We start from the raw sequence: 17649 nt of genomic DNA, 5'->3' as shown, positions 1-17649 counted from the left end.
ATCTAGCTTCTACTCTATTGTCAACATAATTGTTGTGTGATTTCATTTATACTTCAGTCGTTATTTATTTTCGTAGTTCTTTGCATTTTCCCTCTTATTTTCCGTCCATATGAATATTTTTTTCCGTTTCCGTTCCGTTTTCCGTTTCCGCCGTTTAGCAACACCCGTATCTACTGTGGTTTTTGAAATCATGTAGAATAAGATTAACCAGATGCTCCGCAGGGCGCAGCTTTATACGACCGCAAAGGTCGAACCCTGAACGGATTGGGCAAGTATGGACACAACATTCAAGCTGGATACAGCGCTGAATTTGGATTGTGATTAAAACACAGCATAGGTTTCTGATACAGAATGAATGTGGTCTAATGAACTTAAAAATGTTTTTTTTTAACAATTCACTATGCTGTTGAATATTAATCCTCTCAAAAAAAAATATTTGAAGAAAAAAAAAATGACTCCCCCCTATTTTTTTCACCTCCCTCTTTCTCTTATTTCAAAAATGATCTCAATTCAAATTTCTAATGGAGTTTGCAACAATAACTACTCATTTAAATACATCATAAAATATTAAAATATAAAATGTCATACAGTCATGGTTAAAATTAATATTAATTAATAGTAATTTCTAAAAAATAAATGGGGAATGTGTCCAAAGGGACACAGATGATGCCCCTGCAAGCATATAAAGGGACATAACTCAAGAACAGTATAAGTGAAGCTGCCAAAAATTGAACTTAAACTGAGTTTAGAGGTAATAAGCATTATATACACATTTCATTAAATTTAGTTGAGACAATTGCAAACTTAAGTTAAGAGAACAGAAACTAAGAAATTCTTCAATTTTTCCACTTGTAAAGGGGTATAACCCTAGAATGGCAATCAGAGTGCTTGTAATCACTCAATGGTAAAGATTGCTTTAATTTATCAGTTGGTAGTAAAAGGAATATTGCATTGTATATTGTATATAGCATTGATTTAAGTTGATTCAACTACTATTCTGGACAAAGAAAGATAACTCCAATTTTCAAAGAAAATTTCATAAAGCATTGGTGATTCAACAATCACTGGAAAAAGAGAGATAACTCCAATTTATTGACTTTAAACTACAAAAATGCTTGTTTTTTGCCACTTTTTGGTCCTTGATTCCTAGACTGTTTGCCATAACCCTTAAAATATATCCCAACCTTCTACTTATGGTATTAAACATTGTGGTACAATTTCAGAACTGTTGAAATACTTATACACAACTTATTAACCTGAAACTAGATAAATACTTGTTTTGGGCCCCTTTGGGCCCCTAATTCCTAAGCCTTAGGGACCATAACCCCCAAATCAATGGTTATAAACATTGTGTTAAAGTTATTTTGATTTCTGTTTACTTATACTAAAGTTATTATCAGGAAACCATCCGTCTTCGAACGACGCTGACGAGACGACGCCGACTACAACGTCATACCAATAAACTCATCAGTGACGCTCGAATAAAAAAAAAGGTTAAAAAGGCCAAATAAAGTACGAAGTTGAAGAGCATTGAGGACCAAAATTCCTAAAAGTTTTGCCAAATCCAGCTAAGGTAATCTATGCCTGAGGACGACCTCAAACATTTTTGCGATCGTAAACTACATGTACCCCTATGTTCTATTATTAGCCGTGTGGGCCATGTTGGTTGGCAAGAGGGGTCATCGAACACATTTTTTTACAACAAAATTGAGATCAAGTTTGGTTAAATTTGTCTCAGTAGTTTCGGAGGAGAGGATTATTGCAAAAGATTACAAAATTTTACGAAAAATAGTTAAAAAATGAGTATAAAGAGCAATTACTCCTTAAGGAGTCAGTTGATAATTTTGGTCATGTTGACTTATTTGTAGATCATACTTCGCTGTACATTATTGCTGTTCACATATCTCGATCTATATTAATATGAAAGGAAATAACCAAAAATACAAAATTTCCATCATACGACCTTTTCAGGAGCAGCTACACAACAATCGGTAGTCTACTTTGTCTAAAATTATTTCGGCAGATAGATCTTTACCTGATGAAGATTTTTACACATGTCCAGATTTGCTCTAAATGCTTTAGTTTCAGAGATCTAAGCCAAAAACTGCATTTTACCCATATGTTCTAATTCAAGTCATGTTGGCCATGTTGGTTGGCAAGTGGGGTCATTGGTCACATTTTTAAACTAGATTCCCCAATGATGAGTGTGACCAAGTTTGGTTGACTTTGTCTATGTAGTTTCAGATCTAGAGGAGAAGATTTTTGTTAAAGTGAATGACAGATGATGGACGAAGGATGCCAAGTGACGAGAAAAGCTTTTTGGCCAGGTGAGCTGAAAAAGTACCATTTTAATTTTGCCATCTCTATATGGTTATTATAGCATCCAGATATATTCATTTTCAAACCAATACCCCTTGTTACATGAATGTTTGTTTTTAATGATCTGATTTTTTTTATTTGTTGAAGTGCATTTAATTGGTTGGACAAATGCACAATAATTTGAAAAAGATAATTTCTGGGTACTTGATTATGACACAGTCATCTTCATCAGAGGGCAGAAACTTGGCCGGAGATGTCAGATTAATGTTCACAGATTTGACCCAAAATAATAATGTTCTATTTTAAGCAGTCATAATAAGGAGTATTTAAGTCCAAAAGAAACAAATAGCAATGCATTTAATCTCCTGTATCAGCATTTTTTGTGTATATAAGATCTATAATAAACCATGGAGATGACCTCCGAGGAATGCCTATGACTTAATGATTTAAATACACAGACAAGCACATGCAGTTGTATCATGGTGATTTTGCTAGGTTTATTTAAATTCATGTCATATAAAAAAAGAATTGTGGGCTGAAATGATTCTTCCTGGTGGCTCCATTGTTTCAATTTTCAAAGCACAAAGTCTAACCTTTTTAGTAACTGAACATTCTGTATGTATGTGCCTGTCCCCCAAGTCAGGATCCTGTAATTCAGTGGTTGTCGTTTGTTGGTGTGTTACATATTTGTTTTTATTCATTGATTTTTTTGTACATAAATTAAACCTTTAATTTATATATCTTGTTTTAATTGTTTTACTTTTAATTTTAGGGCCTTTTATATGTGGTATGGACTTTGTTCAGTGTTGAAGGCCTTACTGTAACCTATAGTTGTTAATTTCTGTGTCATTTGGTCTCTTTTGGAGAGTTGTCTCATTGGCAATCATACCACATCTTCTTTTTTATATACTAAGCATATATAGTATGAATTTTGTTCTTTGCAGACCTTTGATTTTTGACATCCTTGTCCTTTGTCTTTTGGTAGATAGAGGTCTCAACTGCAATCAAATTACCATGATTACATCTCTGTATTTGATACAATTTTTATTTTATTTGTATATTGCTAATTGTTGTACTGCTGAAGAAAAGTAAGGGCATACAGGGTAGTCTATCGAAAGTAGACAATAAATAGCTGTCCCATGTTAAGACATCTCTTGCACATAAAGGACACCCTTGTAGCTAGATTTTGAAAAAAGAGCAAGCTAATGGACGCTACTAGGCAGCACTCGCATCTGCAAAGTGGAAAGGGATTAATATAAGTTGCAATAACTTGTTTCCCAATCCACTATAATAAATAAATATGTTCAAACTACGGGTATACATTACAAATTAAAAAAAAAAGCCTGTGTATAATGAGACAGATTTAATGGTTATCACATGACTACAATATGATATAATGATTTCATAAAAATATCAACATACTGAATAAATCATTCATCAATGAGATACATACCATACTACCATACTTATCATGTACTTATTGTTTTAAAAAACACACCGACATTATAACACAGTACAAAACTAAATCATCGAACAAACTTATCATGTACTAAGTGTTTAACACACCAACATTACAACACACAAACAACCTGAATATGCTTGTGGTATCTAGTAAGAGAAGCCCATTGTTCTCCAATTTTAAAGACTTTTGGTGGTCATTATGCTGTATAATTCTTTTGGGTACATAATTAATACCCTGCTTCTTAAGACTTTAATTCTTATGACAAATTTCAATTGTTTCCTTTGGAAGAGGTAATTATTCCTATTGGATTGTAAATTCCTATTCCTGTGTATTCAATTTGAATTAATGGGAGTCAAACCCTGTGCAAGTATTTTAAACTTTTAGATGGTACTCAGCTAAACCATATCCACTTTAAAACGTTTTATAAATAATTTCCAAAAATATATTGAACCTACTATCATGACTATCTTACCTATTAACAATAACGAAAACATAAAACATAGCACCAACTAACCGTTTAATAAAAGAGTAACAAATATGGAAAGGGTTTCAAATCTTCTACTGGAACTTATTTGATTGACTGGGTAATGACACTTACTCGATATTGACAAACACACTTTTTCTTTTGAATGAAGAACATGCTTCCATTTACCATTAAACAAAACGTTTATTGCACACAATAAACTTTAGTTATTGTGTTCCTTTTAAAGCATGTATAATCTTCCTTTTATCTTAATCTGACATTATGCTTTCTACACGCTAAGAAAACCACTTTTAAATAATTTATCTTAGTTTTCTTTGTTTCACTATAAACTATTCAGGGTCAACTTAAAAACATGCTGACCTTTAATTCTTTGTACTGCTTCAAACATGTTTAATTTTTACACTACTCATCAATGATCATGCTCGCATGTTTTCATTCAACCAATCCTACATTTGACAACACTAAAATTAATACATATAATGTTATTCAACTTATGACATTTAATGTAAAAAACTATTCCTCTGTGATTGATAATTATAATAACAATTTCACTAAAAGAATATCAAATCTTATAACACAAATCAGAAATAATAACATTCAAATATAAATTATATATGATCGAATATGGTTTAAAAATGATGACAAACAGACATTATGAACATATTGAAAAAATATATTTTTGGCAAAGCAAAATAATTATTACATAGATAACTTGTTTTGGCCATGCGTGAAGATCATTAACATTAGGATATAAAAATCAGATTATTTATAATATTTCATACATTCTTACAATGATATATAACAAGAATTTGAGAAGCATTAAATTTATAGATTTAAAGAAATGCATCAGATACAATGAAATAAACAAAGTCTGAAAGTTTTTTTAGCACTTGTAAGACATATATAAGATGCAAAAAATATTCAAATCTGCACTAAAGAAATTTGGGATGATTTTACCCACGAAATTATAAAACCAAAAATGTTTGTACATTTACCAAAATAAGTTAAAATCATTAATAACTATTGGTTTGATTTTTGGTGTTTTAATGCCACTTTTAAGCAATGCCACTTTTTATTGGTTGAGGAAGTCAGAGATCCCAGAGAAAACAATGACCTTCAACAGGACAACTGAAAATTGTAGTCAATTAAGATTGGATTCTGGTGCACCCTCACAATTAGAGTCCGAACTCACAACCTCATTGTTGACTGGTTAGTGATTACAGTTGTTATATGTTTTTAACTACTTAGACCACTCTGCCATTGAGGACCTTCAATATTAATGAAGACAAATTCCAAATTCAAACAGAAAATATTGAAAATCTGCTAAAAAGGTGAAATAGAATCATGAGAATTATTCAATCGAAAAGGAAATCTAATGGTCCCCATTGTTAAAATTTACATGCAAATGTAACAATCCAATATAATTGCACATATTTTTATTTCATTGATATGAAACATTTCGTTGTTTAATCCTAAAGCTACAACAAACACACAGTAAAAAAATGGGTTGACCATTATAAAATGATAGAATACTATATTAGCCTTGGAGGGAGGATATTTTTTTTATAATCTGAATCATTGCCAATGCATAATGCAAATATCTGCCTGTTTAACATGTCATGTGAGTTCGTGATGATTAACCGCCCAATGTATTTCATAATTTTATACATGTACAGTGTACATGTTAAAAAAAATTATCAAAAAGTTCAACCATTAGGGAAACTTTTATAGTATCACTGACACTGTGTTTGCTGTTTTTAAAAGATAAATAATCAGTGTACACAGTTTTACAGTTTGAAGTATAATTATCTTTGTGTTTTTTCTAATTATATTTCCTTAATATAGAATCAACAATACCTAGATCTACTTTGAAAATATAAAAAAAATGTTTATTAAAACACTATGAATAACTTTTTATGAAGTTGCAACTTACAATGTTTTATGGTATATATATACCCTTGCATACTTTTCTTGTCATTCAAAGTAATATTTACCATCTTTAAAGCATGGCACTAAACCTGACAGTAAATTTGTATGTCTTAGCTAGTACTATCCACTTCTTACCTCGGGTCAAAGAACTGCACCAATATCAAGCACTTATTTGACATTATTTATTTAACAAAGCACTGTTAAGCCGTAGAACTGTCATTAAGTAAATCTATTTCTTTTTGTTCTACATTTGTTTCCATACTCGCATTACCATATAGAGGATTAGCAAATGAGTTCGGAGATGCATCATTACTAAAACTATCATTTTTAGCATAATATGCATTTCCATTTTTGGATAATTTTAATTTATCTCCATCTTGAGATGGACGAGAACCTTCTGCATAACCATTGCCTGTTGGCTGTAGGCTTAGATCATACAGTTGATTATTCATACCAAGACTGTCTTGGTTGTTTTCTATAATATCATCATGGAATCGTTCATGTGGAACACCTCGTTTGAGTCTTCTAATCCTTACAATAAAGACTACAAGTATTGCTATCAAAATTATCACAAGTATGACGATCGGCACTGCTATCACTACACCAAGATTATTTTCACGTTTTTGTTGTTTACTTGGAATGACAGTCACATTAGAATGTGTTGTTGTATCTGGAATAATAACTGTTGTTTTGGTTGTTGTTGATGTGCTGGTTGTCCTGGTAGTTGTTGGTTTTGTAGTTGTGGCTCTTGTTGATGTAGACGTTGATTGAGTTGTAGTAGTTGTTGTTCTTGTTGTCGTTGGAGCTGGTGTTGGTTTTTGAGTACTCGTTGTCCTGGTTGTTGAACTTTGTGTAGTTGTTTTTGTTGTTGTAGATTGGACCGTTGTTTTTGTTGTTGCTGATGTTGTTGTCGTTGGAGTAGTTGTACTTGTAACCACTATTGTTGGTATTGTTGGAGCTGAAATAAAAATATACAGAAATTTTATGTGCAAATATTTCATATTTTACTATCAATAAAGGCATGTATTGATTTTTTCCCTCATCTTTACACAAGGTTTGTATTTCATTTTTGTATTTGAAAGTTGTCATTAATGAACTAAAGTAGCTGATTACAAATGATGGTGTATATCCATCGACCAACAAAATTTGCTCCAAGAAAGATTTTTCACAACTTTATCCAATAGAACTTATATTTGTCACTCATTACATTTACTTTATAAATTTGAGATAAATAAAACTGAGATATCATGACACCAAATCGCCTGCACTGTAGCTGTCCCGCTAGACCACATGAGCACCTGGGCTTCATAAAATGAAGCTTTTCGTGGCTGGGTGTTACCTTTCCACGTCAGTTTAAATCTAGCGTCGTACTTCAGTACATGATAATATAAGGCATGGTGATATATAATTAATAGAAATTGAACCATTGTTTACCATGCACCTGCAATTGAGCATACCTAATACATATTACAGATAGTGTGGATGAATGAACTGACAGATCTGTTGAAGACTAGAAATATTCCGTTGTGTTATTTTTTTGTGTGTATGTGTGGGAAGACTGGGTAAATACCTGCTTCAAAAATTCAAAGGTAATTATTGATGAAGATTCAGAATCCTATTCAGCTACAGTTTAACTGTAATACTGATTTTATTTTTGTTAAGTTGAATCCTTGATATTAAATTTCACCCAGAAATCATTATTTGATGCTTGCATTTTTTTTACTTTTTGCTAAACATTAAGCTACAAGATTTTACGAAATTTTGAGACAAGTTGACATGTTTATTGCAAATGTTAATTTTTAATATACATACCCATACATATAACTCCGACATCCTCAGTGTGGTTACAGTTATGTGTACCTATCCCTCTGTGTCCACACTTATAAAGGGATTCTTCTGTCCCTTTACACTTCACATTGTCAAACCAGATGGGACCAGATCCAGTTCCAAACTTCCCTCCTCGGACCACAGTCCCACCAGTAAAGTTGAGTTGTCGACACACTACACTGGCAGCCTGGTCATTCCAGAAATCATCACAAACTGTACCCCATTTATTTGGTCCCTTCACATACACTTCCACACGCCCTGAGTATTTGTCTTTACCATTCATCAAACGGATTTGTGTTGGCTCTGAAATAAGTGGAAAAAATTGTCTTATGAAAAAAGAAAGAATCTACATCTATGTCATTTAGTCTCTGGTGCATGGTTGTCTCATTGGCAATCATACTCCATCTTCTTGTTTTTATATAATCAAAACCCATGCTAGCCACAACCAAAAACATCACTTCCTCCTGACATAAAAACTGTGAGTGATATAGTGGCTAAAAAATGAAAAGGTATTTATCAGCAAGAACATTTGTGTCCATTTCTAAATAAAATATGAATATGTTTAGCTGCTTCTGTCCCTCAAACCCTTTATAAGTACTATCATTGGGGGTATAAACATATGTTAATATGGAAACAACTACAACATATGTTAATATGGAAACACCTACAACATATGTTAATATGGAAACACCTACAACATATGTTAATATGGAAACAACTACAACATATGTTTGAAACTATGACAGCTATGTAAAACATACCAACAGTCTCATTGAAACATTCAGTGTAAGCCCCAGGTTCATCTGTTCTCCTCATACAAAGATCATCCAAGAACGAAGAATTAAATCCTGTATTCAGACACGTCATCATCGTATCCTCTGAACCCTGACAGAAAAATCCTGTAATCCAGCGAGGTAATGATGTGAGAGATTTGTTGACATTGTAGTTGACTATACCATCAGTGTAATTAAGTTGTTTACACATGACCTTGGCATCAGCGGTCTTCCATGACCATGAACAGACTGACCCCCAGGATCCATCGTAACTGATCTCTACTCTACCAACAGATGGATTTTTACTTCCCTGTAATCTGTACTGTATACCTAATCAAAAAAACATTTAAGAATGATTTTTTTAGCATATTTTTTTAAATCCTCTTTAAAAACATGAAATTATTAACTTATCTTTGCTAATACTATTTTTTCTTATTTAGGTATTTCCAGCCATATCACAGCATTTTTTGTTGTAATTCTCGTATCATGTTAACTATGTTGACATATTTATATAAGAGGAGATCAAATTTTTACATAGTGGCAACAATTTATATACGCATAATTTTTTTAAAGATCCAAAAGTTAACTGCTTCAACAATAAGTTAAATTCACTCAAGTCAGTTAGAAGCCTGTTGTATAATAATGGGCCATTCCAGTTAATATCTGCTAAAGGGGGTTGGATGGTCCTTTCTGAGGGGTGTAAAATTTATACATCTTAGGGGTGAAAATTTGGGGTTTTTCATCTGACACGTACACTTATATGCAAAAAACTTCTGAGGGTCTTGCAGCAGTAAATAATTTAAAATAATTACATCTTAGGGGTTACACAAATACCTATTTCAGATCTTAGGGGTGCTTTTGAATGTAGACATTTACGTATAATGCATTATCTGGTATTGTATTTAAAATTCTAATGGGTACAATCCTTGCAGTAAAAAATTCTGAAGGTCATTTTTTCCCATGAAAGCCCATCCACCCAATATGAACAGAAACTCTACATCTGATAGGTCTTAATTCTTAGATCTGATAGGTAGTTTGTCATGATGTTTTTTTCTGATACATATAAACAAAATTCTCCCCATCCATCCCCACCTGTCAGAAATTAACTGGAATGGCCCAATGGTTGTTGTGCTTCATTATAAGTCTTTCTCTTTCTAGCACTTTGTATAGATCAGATTGTTGCTTTTCTTGTTTAAATTGTTTTTCACTAGTCATTTTGTGGTCCTTTATAGCTTCCAATTGCTGTAAGTTGTGAGAAAAGGCTCCATGTGGAATGCTTTGACCTATAATTGTTTACTTTTTATACAGTGTGACATGGATGGAGAGTTGTCTCATTGGCACTCATACCACATCTTTTCATATCTACAATGTAAGAAAATTTGAAGTCTTAAATAGCAGTTCATAGAACAATTATATTTCAAAGATTTAAATCATGAATACAACTCACCTGTGGAATTGTAACACAATACACCAGCATCATTTGAATTAAAGCTACAAGAATCTAGGTCAGCCTTCTTTGACTGAACACAATCAGCTAAGGAACTCTCAAGGCCTGTACATTTCACCCCTCTCATTAATATTGGCTTTCTATTTTTCATAATATGCAAGTAAGCCACACCCCCAGCATAACCTAGTTCTTTACATGTGACATTGGCATCACGATCGTCCCAGTCCTGCATACAGACACGCCCCCAAACACCATTAACTCTGACTTCCAGGATACCATGAACTGTACTGGCTAAACTATCTGAGGCTATTCTAGGTGCAAATCCTACAAATATTCACAGAATTATAACAACTCAATCAACATTCCATTACCTAAATACACTTCATTTGGACTCTCTCTCATTGGTAATCATACCATATCTGCTTATTTCTACTCATGATAAATTAAGATTCTCGATAAACAACATTTAAAAATATAACCTTATTCAACAAACAAACAAAAACATTTACCCCTAACTACATTTACCACAAATGGCAACGTAATTTATTCCTTAAAAAAAATACCCAAATAAGACATAATTTCAGTTCTTGGTATAGTAACAGTTCATAATCAAACAAGATTTTCAATTGAAATTTAAGCATATAATACATTGTTATAAAAGAAAAAAGATATGGTATAACCATATAACAGTATTTTTTTGACCCCCTTTAAATTTCCTTTATCATGTTCTCATAAATTATAAGTTATATCATAATCAGTCTTCAATTTACCTTTCTTTTCTATAGTTGTATTACTACAGTATACAGAAGCATATGCAGTACAGGTTGTGGTATTAAACTTCATTGGGCATTCAGACAGATCAGATTCTATTCCATTACATCTTAGATCAGAGATTAAAGTCTTTCCTTTAATCTTGCCGAACGCTGAGCCTTTAATGGCGAGACCATCAGTAAAGTTATTTCCCAGACTTCTACAGGTTACTCTAGCAGCTTGGTCATCAAATCCTTCATCACAGATACTATACCATTCCCCATTACGATGGTATTCTACTCCTCCCATCCTGGCATCGTGTCCTTCATTAAGACGAACTGAAAGAAGCATCATTCAACAATAAGGTAGGGAGAAAGTCAATTGTTTTGTGTTTCAATGATATAGGATATAAGTGTGTATGATATATGAATTATTTTTTTGCATAAAACAATAAAAATAACATTTTTTTATAATTTTTCAGTTTCTGTACAATTATCAGGACTACATTGAGTTAATAGAAGAACATTTTGTGCACTTTTGTAAATATCAAATTAAGGTGTTTTGTTTTATCCTCTGAGAGTTATAGTATGTTTCAATAAATACAAATATCCCCCAAAATATGTATTTTTGTAAATGTGCTCTAAAATTAAGTGTCTCAATATTGAAACTTACTCTAAAAATTTACTTATTACTTTAAACAATACTTGGAGTATAAGACTAACCATTTTTATAACAAAAGACAGAAGCATCATCTCGATGAGAATCACATATGATTGACAGAATCCAGTTACTCTCTGAGAACTGATCGTTGAATCCTCGATGTGGACATGAGTGAAGATTCTTTTCATTTCCATTACATTGAAGATGGCTAAGCCAGATAGGTCCACGACCCTGTCCATAGGTGGCACTAGGTAATGCCACACCCTCAGTGAATCCAAACTGACGACAGAATACAGAAGCATCTTTATTGTCCCACCCAGCATCACAGATTGTGCCATTGATGCCACCCACTGATATCTCAACTCTGCCATAATGAGAGCCACCATCACTCATATAATACTTTATTCCTGTAATATAAACAATATCAATATGTTATGGCAGTCATCATAAGCATTTTTACAACTTAATTCAGTTAAAAGCGAAAACAAATACAATTTAAATCAAAATGAGTATCTTTAGCTAGGTCTGTATTTCATTATTATTTTCATTCTGACATTAATCTAGGAAAATTAAATACCTATATTTAACAAAATTTCTGTTTTTTCATTGCCCTATCTCATTTTTGCTAGTTGAATAGATTAAAATTTCTAAAAACAAAATGCATATACTCATTTTTCATATTAAATAACAAATGAACATGAAACAGCATTACTCAAAAGTGTTTCCACATTCCAGGCTAGTTTGTGTTTCATAGAGCTATACTAAGAAATGTACTGGTACTAAAGTCTTATTGCTTTATTCTGGGTATTGACTCTCTATATGTCATGTTTATGTTGAAACTAAACTTAAATAAAACATCTTTTTAAATATCTACAATAAAAATAAAACAAATATAAAAATTATTAAAACTACCTATAAACAAAAACATACCTTCATCCTTAAAGCACAACACTGAAGCAATATGTGTATCAGAACAATTTCCTAAGGACATTCTAGACTGATGAGGACAGTCCAGTAGTGCCTTCTCCTCTCCTGTACAGTTAAAGTCACTCAGCCAATAGGGACCCCTAGAACTCTCTGAGGTAGACTGTTCATCGTGTTTATAAGCTATACCATGCCTGTATCCCTGTTCTCTACAGAACACCCCAGCATCAACATCATCCCAGTTTTTACCACATATCCTACCAGTGGCACCGAGATGTGTCACAATTACCTGCCCTTTGTTTCTATCTTGTAACTTTAGTGTATATTTTTCTGAAAGAAAGAAATATTTCAACCAATAAACATCATAGTCTGATGGAGATTAATATCAAACATTTGCCAGCGTTATCATTGTCTGATGGAGAAAAATATCAAACATTTACATCATTGTCTGATGGAGAAAAGTATCAAACATTTGCCAGCGTTATCATTTGCAGCATAATGCATTCTCTAAATAACTCAAGGTTTCCTTCCATTTTAAAGCTATGTCTAAGTAGATAATAAAGGGTATACAAGACCATTTTTCATTATAAGAAACTACTATTAAACTAAGATCAAAGGTAGAGTGTGCTAGTTTCTGTTTAAGAATTGCTTATTGCATTACAATTGCATTAATTTCCTGGTTTAAAATAATGAAAAATCAGAAGTTATTACAAGGTTTTTATTAAGTAACAAAAGAATGAAAACTTGCATTCTGACATCATATATGTATACATTTTTGTATCTGTATATAGCTTTAACTTCAAATTGCTATATTGATCTTCACATTTTTGTTTATTTTTTTTAACAATCGCAATAATAAATGCACCCTGTAATTTGTGAATTTACAATATTCATTCATATGTACAAAAAAATACTATCACATGCTATATAATTTATAACTTCCAACAATACACATGAATATGTAACATTGTCCTGCAAACTTGCAAATTATTGTGAGTAATAAATTGTCACTATTATGTCAAACTTAAACACGTACATCTATAAAGTTGGAAAAAATAAGTTTGTGTACAGTATAAAGTGCTTACCCTTATCAGGTATCTTTGTCTCATTAAAACACATAACTGAAGCATATTGGTCACTTTCACATTGTTCTTCACGTAAACATTCCGTAACAGATTTCTCCCTTCCAGTACATCTCAGTGTGTAATTGGTCAATACTGGTTCACTAGTTTTACCAAATGCTGAACAACAGATGGCCTGCCCATCGGTATAACCTAGTTCCTCACACACCACTCTAGCTGACATGTCTGTGAAGCCTGTGTCACATACACGTAACCAAGTCCTGTTGTGGTAATATAACACAGCTCCATTACTACTGCCAGGAGTGTAACCTTTGTATAGCTTCACTTAAAAGGAAAGATAACTCAAATTACCATATATGATCATTACATTTTTAGTAAATGTTGCTTATCTATTGACTAGAGTTCTATCCATTTGATTTTCTGCCAAATTTCAATGTAAATAGAATTCCCTTCTCTTTCTTTAAAGTAAAAGTAGAATGTGTCAGAGAATATGAATTCCCCTGCTGAAGTTTTGCAGTGTCAGATGAACTTCCCAAATTTGAACTCTATCTGTGTGTTGTGGTTCTTAGAATTGTGTATAAATTGCATGAAGCAAACTTTTAAAATAAGAGTGCAGAAATGAAAAAAATGCAACTTTCCAAGTTATTAAGGGGCATAACTCTAGAAAGATAAGAGATAACATGCCCAAATTCAAACTGTTTTGGTTCTTAGCATTATATAAGAGTTTCATATATTTGCATGAGGCAAGCTTAAGTTAGAGTGTGGAAGTGAAAAAATGCAAGTTTTAATGTTCTATAAAGGGGCATAATTCTAGAATGGTAAGTGACTCACTGCCCAAATTCAAACTCTGTCTGTGAGGTTGTTTTCAGTGTTATGTATGAGTTTCATAGAATTTGGATGAGGAATACTTGAGTGCAGAAATAAAAATGGGATGGATGGAAGGACCAATAGACACAAGGATGGACAAAGAGCAGTCAAGGGTAACAATTTATGCCCCCTTCACCTAGCAAGGAGGTCTTAATTATGCATAAAAGTTAATAACTTTTTCTCAACATATGGAGTAATAACTTAAAATGTAACAACTGCCATAAATTTTTACCATTGGTATAACACATAACAGCAGCATCATCTTTATGTCCCAGACAGAATCTAGAGTTTCCAACAACCCATCCTTCATGAGGACAGATGTCAAGACTTTCTTCCTTCCCAGAGCAGTGTATTTTACCATCCCACTGTGTCCCAGAACCTGGAGGTAGATTGTCACCATAGTAAGAATCTCCTGTGTTAAACCCTAGCTGTCTACAGAATACGTCAGCATCGTACTGGTCCCAGTAGTGATCACAAATGGTTCCCCATTCTCCATGGACAGATACCTCTACACGACCTGATCTATCATTTCCTCCAGCTAAACGGTAGTATACACCTAGAAATAGTATAATTCAATTTATGACAATCATTTTTTTTTTCAAAAAGATTAAATTTCTTTTTTGGTAAGAATTGAGACAGATCACAAGCCATAAAATTTGCTGTTACAAATTTTTGGAAATGATTTGAAATAAAAAAAATTATCTCTTTTGCTCAAAGCTCTGAATCTTTGCCTGTCTTTGGCCATACTTTTTTGTATTTCATGGTTTATAGCTCCATCTTTTTTATAAGCGTTGGATTTTTAAAATATTATGGCCTCAACCATCACTGAAGAGATACATGTTTTAAAATGCGCAGCTGGTCATGGTGTTATTTAACAATAAGAAAAAATTACAATTTAAACAAATGCAAATACTTTAACACTTGTTAAATACCTTCTCTGTCAAAGCATAGCACCCCAGCATAGTGCTTTCCTTTACATTCTTTTACATTCCCAAATCCAACATGGCTACACTGGTTGATACTAGACTCGTTTCCATGACATGTGACATTAGTTGTCCAATAGGGACCTACAGCATCCATATCACTCTTGTAATGGAAGTATGACATGCCATCAGGATAGCCTAGCTCATGACAGACAACTCTGGCAGCCTTGTCATTCCACCCGTCAATACAGATACGACCCTCTATTCCCAGGTATGTAATGTTGACTTGACCAGTATAACTAGATCCTCCAGCTAATCGTAGTGTGTAATCTAAAAGTATGTAAAAATTTCCTTATGACATTGGCAATCTTAAGCTTGTAAACTACAAATACACCAAATTATTTGTAACTAATTCCCCAGAAGACATTTGCTATGTGAAAATTTCTCAAAGGGAAGTTGGACCAAGAAAGGTAAAACAAGATTGGTTTTATGGCTATAATTCTCAAACATATTAAATTTCTTTTAAATCAAAAGGACTTGAAAAGCTTAAATAAAAATATACTTGTTCTAAATTTAAATAGATCATTGATTATGTTTCGTTTTCGTTGTGTGATTTATCTATCCTAATAAAGACTGAGCAAGAAAACAGATGCCATAGTTTAGCCTATGTAAGGTAAAACAGATGCCATAGTTTAGCCTATGTAAGGTAAAACAGATGCCATAGTTTAGCCTATGTAAGGTCTTATCTAATTATGTATGCCCTCTTTTTCTATTGCCAGTCTTAATTTGCCAGTGTGGTATTATTTTGTTGACTGAATAAGAGGGGACTTTTGCAGTGCAAAATATATTTATTGAAGATAAGAGTCTCATAAAAATCTATGGTAATACAAAGTATACAAATTCTAGACCAGTATATAGGACACTTACTTTGTGTACGAGTCCCATTATATAACATGCCAGTGAGGTATAATTCTGTGGACTGTTACAGACTATAGCAGTACTGGGACAGTATAGAGGACACCAACTTTGTGTACGAGTCCCATTATAACATGCAAGTAAGGCATAATTCTGTGGACTGTTACAGACAATAGCTGTACTGGGACAGTATATAACTTACTTTGTGTACGGGCCCCATTATAACATGCAAGTGAAGCATAATTCTGTGGACTGTTACAGACTATAGAAGTACTGGGACAATCTGTCAGATGTTTCTCGTTTCCTTTACACTGTAACCTTCCAAACAATGGAGTAATGAAACTAAAACCAAATGGTGAGCAGCATAGTGGTAATCCATGTTCATAACCCAGAATCCTGCAGGCAACATCTGTAATATATAATTATATCACTTTTATCATATATTTTTCATAACAAAAGGTTTCTAGATTTAAAAAACATTTTCCTTAACTGCACCACATATTCATGTGTCAGGAACCTCACCTGTGATTATGTTATGTCAAATTTAAACGTCTAAACAAATCTAACCTCACAACATATTAATATGTTAGGATTCTAGTCTGTGGTTGTCTAGATCTATTACATGTAAAATTTTCATTTTTATTTTTTTAGGGAAATTTGGATTTGATGGCAGATATTTCCTTTTAATTTATTTACATCTTACACATTGCATGGAGATATTTATATTATTTCTCAATAATTTTGTGGATAAACGATTTCTTTTTCTTCAATTTTGAACAAAATCGCTGCAAGAAGGCTTACAGAAAATTTGTATTAAGTAGACCACTTATATTTGTAAGTAACCCAAAACGTCAAAATAAGTTCCCAACCAATAATGCTGATTTCAAAGTAATACATTCTAATTTACGTATACTTTTTATGAGATGCTTTTTTTCTAATGAAGATTTTTTTTTAGTACATATACAATTCATTTCAGATCAAAATGGAAATTTTTGTCATGTTATCTCAACTTTGACCATTCAGTATAGATAAATAATTTATGTCCATGAACTTATATTAAAAAAAATGTAAAGATTTCACAGAACCCTTAATCTTGTCTGTAGTTGCTGCTCTAAGTGAAAAAGTGTACAGTTGACTACCAAAAACTATTTCTTGATCTTTGATCCATTTATTGGATTCAATGAAGGTTTAACAAAGTTAATAATGTTTGAAAAATCTTTAAAACCACAGACTGCTGCTAAGTGTTGATGTCATGCATAGATGATAGAATGAAGGATCGCTATGTCT

The 17649-nt window shown here is 32.6% G+C and overlaps 1 protein-coding gene across 1 annotated transcript in view; it reads right to left on the bottom strand.

The window, feature by feature from the left end:
- Positions 1-6140: 6140 nt before the first annotated feature.
- The window catches only part of LOC143071411 (uncharacterized), a 51461-nt gene continuing 39952 nt past the window's right edge, over positions 6141-17649 (bottom strand). The window contains exons 21-31 of the mRNA XM_076245673.1: positions 16565-16771; positions 15457-15777; positions 14757-15080; positions 13661-13981; positions 12582-12905; positions 11714-12058; positions 11012-11329; positions 10242-10565; positions 8783-9124; positions 8007-8324; positions 6141-7152 (exon numbers count right to left, since the gene is read on the bottom strand). Of these exons, the coding sequence (XP_076101788.1) occupies positions 6395-7152; positions 8007-8324; positions 8783-9124; positions 10242-10565; positions 11012-11329; positions 11714-12058; positions 12582-12905; positions 13661-13981; positions 14757-15080; positions 15457-15777; positions 16565-16771 (3902 nt within the window). The 3' untranslated portion in view covers positions 6141-6394. The remainder of the gene's footprint in view (positions 7153-8006; positions 8325-8782; positions 9125-10241; positions 10566-11011; positions 11330-11713; positions 12059-12581; positions 12906-13660; positions 13982-14756; positions 15081-15456; positions 15778-16564; positions 16772-17649) is intronic.

The sequence above is a fragment of the Mytilus galloprovincialis genome, chromosome 4, assembly GCF_965363235.1.
Source record: "Mytilus galloprovincialis chromosome 4, xbMytGall1.hap1.1, whole genome shotgun sequence".
NCBI lineage: Eukaryota > Metazoa > Mollusca > Bivalvia > Mytilida > Mytilidae > Mytilus > Mytilus galloprovincialis.
The sequence above is the reverse complement of the archived record's forward strand: the minus strand, read 5'-3'. Positions and strand labels throughout refer to the sequence as shown.